Source organism: Pipistrellus hanaki (genome assembly GCF_964339955.1).
Source record: "Pipistrellus hanaki genome assembly, chromosome: 9".
Classification (NCBI taxonomy): domain Eukaryota; kingdom Metazoa; phylum Chordata; class Mammalia; order Chiroptera; family Vespertilionidae; genus Pipistrellus; species Pipistrellus hanaki.
The window spans coordinates 64,392,433-64,398,157 of NC_140511.1; the positions used below are offsets into that span (position 1 = coordinate 64,392,433).

A 5,725-nucleotide genomic window follows, 5' to 3' on the forward strand; every position below is an offset into this window, starting at 1 on the left:
ATCATCTGGCCCTCACGACTCCCAAGGAGAGATTCTCAGGGCTGTTTTGGGCAGCTCTTTCAAATACTGCTGATTGATTCTAATACCCCCTGTCCTTCACCCTCTATAAAATTCAAAATCTGCTTATTCCTACACATCCTAGGTATTCCTTTGCTGTGACTGAGGCAAAAAGGGACCCAACCTTCCTGTATCTCTTGATTCATTGCTGAATAACTGAAATTTTTATGAGACCCTTGCTTCAAGTTATTCTATCTTAATAAATTTTGGGAGGGACCTTCATACAGATTAACGTGTATCCTTACAAGCAAAGAGCTTATGATCTACCGTGTTTCCCTGAAAATAAGACATCCTCTGAAAATAAGACCTACTTACAGGTCTCCTTCTGACTGAAATATAAGGCATCCCCCTGAAAATAAGCCCCCCCCCCCCTAGGCTAAACATGAGAGATTTGGTCCACTGATTCTGAAAGAAATGGAGTCACAAATTCACCAGGAAATTCAGGAATTGGATTGTTATGATGATGTTCAAGAAGATGATAACATGATTGTCATTGAATAAATGAGTAAATTCTTGATACTGTAGGATTCACAGTTTGTCTGGTTTGTGTTGACAACTACCGTACTACCGTACTGTATACAGGTGATAAATTTCCTTTATTTTCATTTAACAATAAATGTGTACCGTATTCTTCTTCATGGAAAAATAAGACATCCCCTGAAAATAAGACCTAGCGCATCTTTGGGAGCAAAAATTAATATAAGACACTGTCTTATTTTCGGGGAAACAGGGTAATACTCCCAACCTGATTGTAGTAAACCATATATATATATATATATATATGAAACTCTTTTATAAGAAGTCAATGACCTGTACCTGCTCTGGTTAGCTGCTTGTCTTTGGTGAGAAGAGGTACAGTTGAGCAACCACTAGAACAAAATCTGCTCTAAATGAAGGCCCACCACTCCCAAGAGAATGTGGGATGTTAATGAAGCCCACAAGTACTGGGCATCAATTAATTAAGTGATAATCCTCTTGGACTGCTCTCCGGGAAGGGACAGAGTTGAATGTCTCAAGGTGTCAAGGCATCCACATTTCTGAATACTGAGATCCATCCTAAGTTCCTGCTGACAGGGGTTTAAAATGTTTCTACCTTGCCATGGCTGGTTGACAATGTTTTTACACCAATATCAGTGAAGCCAGCAAAAGGGGAAAAATCTATAGATAAAGAAGACTCATTTTAGAGAAACAGAGAGCTGTAGCATCCCAGGGTCAAAGACAGAATTTCCATAATTGTGCCTTGGAAATAAACTTCTAAATAGTTGGCATGTGCAAATTCAAAGGCAAGGGACTAAACAACGACTACAAACCCTGAAAAGAGAAATGGTAACCAAATTACAGATGCAAGGAATAAAAAGATTATGGCACCAGAGAAGCAGGTCCATCCAGATGGGCCGCAGTGAAGTAGACCCATCTGGATGGTCTTAGATAATAGTACACAGCAAACTGTAGAGTACTGATTTCAGAGTGTATCTGTGGTCATTCTCACCAAGTCCCAAATCAAAGTACCATCTCCAAGATAGAAACCAGGTTGTTCCTTACTAATAATTTAATCAATATCCTGATACGCAGAATAGGTAAAGCAAGATAAACAGCACTGCTTATAGAATTCTATCTTAATAACTCTTGTTTCTCTCTGGAATTACTCCCTGTGACATTTCCTGGATACCAATGAAGTTGTGACTATGTTAAGTTAGCACCTCCCAAGACTATTTTTCACTCTGTGAATAAATATACCCCTAAAGAAGGAGTTATATTCTCAGAAATTTTCTGTATGCAAAAAAAAAAAAAAACATGCATTTTCCCTGACATGATTTCATGGTTTATTTTTATTAGCAGCAGCTTTTAAAACTCTAGCTGTCCATAGGAAATAGTCAATAATGTTGCCATGACTTTGAATGGTACCAGGTAGTGCTGGAAGTATCAAGGGGGGTACAATTGCTTTTTTCCCCCTTGTAATTGTCTTTTTAAATTTTATTCCAAGGGAGCTGACATTTCCATAGATATGCTTTTAAAACAATTTTCAAGGAGCCATGTGGTACAGAGGAAGGACAATTCTATATTTCAAATAAGATAATGTCATTACAAAGCAGATAAATGCCATGGATCACATGGAAAATCAGTTGTGATTCTGGGTACATTGTGATGGAAATTGCTGGTTGTCTACCAAAATTTGTACAATAATCAATAATATACAATAATCTCTTTTCTACAATAATCAGTTCTGGTTAGATATCGGGCAGCTTAGCTATAGACTGTATTTACCATCTTTGCAATTAGATGTGACCTGTGGCTAACTTCTTACCAACAGAGGTGTGTGGAAGTGATAATTGCCACATCTAATGGAGAAACCTTTAAGTCATGTTGTGTCTCTCCTCCATGCTCCATTCTCACCCTTCCTGCCAGTGTTGACAATGTGAATTACAAGAAGGTGCTAAGTTGGGGGTTGGCAAATGGTCTTTGTCACAACAACTAAACTCTATCATGGTAACACAAATGAGGCCAGAGACAACTTATATGGTGTGACAGTGTTCTGATAAAACTTGGTTTATGGACCCTGACATTTTAACTATAGAAAATGTTTATGTGCAATGAAATATTATTCTACTTTTGATTGGTTCCCAATCTTCTATTTTGTTGTTGTCATTGTTGTGAATACTCACCTGAGATGTTTTTTCCATTGCTTCTCAGAGAGAGTAGAAAGGAGGGTGAGAGACAAAGGAGAGAGAAATATAAATGTGAGAGAGATACATTGATTGATTGCCTCCAGCATGGACCTGCAACCCAGGTACATGCCCTTGACCAGGAATCCAACCCATGACCCTTCAGTGCATGGGACAATGTTCTAACCACATCAGCCAGGGTAGTTTCCAACCATTTTAAAGTATAAAAACCATTCTTAGCTCACAGGTCATTAAAAACAAGTGTTGAACTGAATTGGTTTCATGGGCCACAAGATGAAGGGAGTTTGGTAAATGCTGTTGAGCAGAGTCACCCACCAACCAAGAGCACTCAACTTTGACTCCGGTAGGAAAGATGAAATCTCCTTCATTCTTTAAGGTACATTATAGTTAGATTTCTTTTATTATAGCAGATTAGCATTTTATTTTAACTAATACATAGTCCATAATGCTAAACTACTCAGATCTCTGCTGCATTCCATAGTCCTCACCACCCTCTTTCTAAAGGGCAAGGAAACTGGTCCCTACCTGCCCCCTCACTGGCCTTTCCAAGACTTGAGGGAAATGACTCTGCTCAGAGCTCCCTTCACCTCCTTATTTCGAAGACTGTAGATGAGGGGATTGAGCATTGGTGTGACAATGGAGTAGAAGACAGACACCACCTTGTTGAAGTTGATGGAGGAGGCCACTTTGGTCCGGACATACATAAAGAAAAGAGTGCCATAGAAGAGGCTCACTACAGTCAGGTGAGCTGTACATGTGGAGAAGGCCTTCCAGCGCTCAGCCACAGAGCGTATATGCAGCAGCGTCCAGACAATGTTGCTGTAGGACACAGCAATGACCACAGAGGAGGTCAGGAGCACCGCCAGAGAGACCAGGAAGTCTGTGGTCTCCTTCAGGGTGACATCCGAGCAAGACAAGGCTAGCAAAGGTGAGGCATCACAGAAGAAGTGGTCAATAACATTGGAGCCACAAAATGTCAGCTGGGACATGAGGTAGATAGGCAACATAGGTGTGAGGAAGCCTACCAGCCAACAAGCACCAGCCAGACGGATGCAGGTGCCCAAGGACACCAAGGCCCCATATCGGAGAGGCATACAAATGGCCACATAACGATCATAGGCCATGGCAGCCAGTAAGAAACATTCAGTTGCCCCAAGAAAGGTGAAGATGAAGAGCTGGGAAAGGCAGCCAGCATAGGAGATATTCTTGTCCCCTTCTCCTCCAATAAAACCAGCCAGCATCTTGGGCACTGTGACTGAGGTATACCCAATTTCAAGGCAGGACAAATGTGTCAAAAAGAAGTACATGGGTCTCCGGAGCCGAGGGTCCAAAATCACCACCATGATGATGGCCAAGTTCTCCAGTAAGGTAAACAGGTACATGATGAGGAAGAGTGTAAAGAAGAGAAGGCGTGTTTCATGCACCCCGGCAAAGCCCACCATGACAAACTCTGTCACGTGGGTCCAATTTGGGGTAAATGGCTGCATATTGGAAGTGGGAGCTCAGTAGACTCATAGTCTTGTAGATAATGACAACTGAGAGAGAACCTATAAGGATGTTGAACTGAAATATCTTCCACTTCAGAAGAGGAAAGTGAAGTTAAGACACTATCCCCTCAAAGAATTTATAGTCATTTAGGGCTACAAGAAAATGGAAATTTTTAGTACAAAATGAAAAGTTCTACATAACAATAAGACAGGGTATAATGGGAGGAAATAGACCAGAAGCTCAACCAGTCTTGAGGAATCTGAGAAATCTTCCTGGAGAAAGGGTTATCTAAACTGGAATCAGAAAAATAATTGTAAGTTACTGAGATAAAGATAGTGATGTAGAGATGAAATAAGCATAAAATCTCAGATGCCAGAGAGAACATTGTGCATTTGAGAAACTTCAGGCTGTTCTAGTTTACTGCCGAGCTTAAGAACTTAGCTTTCTGATCACGCATACCTGGCCAGGACTCCACACTGAAGCAGGGAAAATATGAATCTTCCCTCCCTCTCTCTCTCTCTCTCTCTCTCTCTCTCTCTCTCTCTCTCTCTCTCTGTGTGTGTGTGTGTGTGTGTGTGTGTGTGTGTGTGTGTGTGTGTGTGTGTTGAAGAATAAAAGCAGTTTTTTCCTATATAACTTACCTGGACAGGAAACAAACATCCTCAGGGTCTGGCATCCTCTCTCTAAGTCACAGATAAGAGAACTGAAACTATTATAAGACAATACCCACTCTGTACCAGGTATAATGGTGGATGCTGGAGATGCCATCTCTGTACCAGGCCCTGTCTTGGATGCTTGGGGACAGATGCTCTGTGCCAGGAAGCCTCTCAGCACCACCATGTATCCTGCCCGGTTCCAAGCAGGTGCCCTGTCATGTGTTGACTCGAACTGCATACAAGTTTGGAGAAATGAGGGAAGAAAAATATCTTCCTAGTGAAGACAGAACTATCAAACTCAAGTAGAGCAGAGAGGACAGGTAATATTTAGGAATAGCCCTAACTGGTTTGGCTCAGTAGATAGAGCATTGGCCCGTGGACTGAAGGGTTCCAGGTTTGATTCTGGTCAAGGACATATACATCAGTTGCAGACACATCCCCAGTAGGGGGTGTGCAAGAGGCAGCTGATCGATGATTCTCTCATTGATGTTTCTAACTCTCTATCCCTCTCCCTTCCTCTCTGTAAAAAAATCAATAAAATATAATTTTTAAAATATATTTTTTCAGTCCACAGGCCAACGCTCTATCTACTGAGCCAAACCAGTTTCAGCAATAAAATATACTTTTTAAAAGATTTAGGAATAATAATAGCAATGCATAGATGAATATATATTTTTTTAGTATATTTTATTGATTTTTTTTTTTACAGAGAGGAAGGGAGAAGGATAGAGAGTTAGAAACATCAATGAGAGAGAATCATCGATCAGCTGCCTCTTGCACACCCCCTACTGGGGATGTGCCAGCAACCAAGGTACATGCCCTTGACTGGAATCAAACCTG

The 5,725-nt window shown here is 41.1% G+C and overlaps 1 protein-coding gene across 1 annotated transcript; it reads right to left on the minus strand.

The window, feature by feature from the left end:
* Positions 1–3,274: 3,274 nt before the first annotated feature.
* Positions 3,275–4,228, minus strand: OR6Q1 (olfactory receptor family 6 subfamily Q member 1; the record flags this gene model as incomplete). The annotated part of the gene is made up of 1 exon (XM_084894901.1): positions 3,275–4,228. The coding sequence occupies one exon, from the start codon at positions 4,226–4,228 to the stop codon at positions 3,275–3,277; it is 954 nt and encodes a 317-aa protein (XP_084751027.1).
* Positions 4,229–5,725: the final 1,497 nt, after the last annotated feature.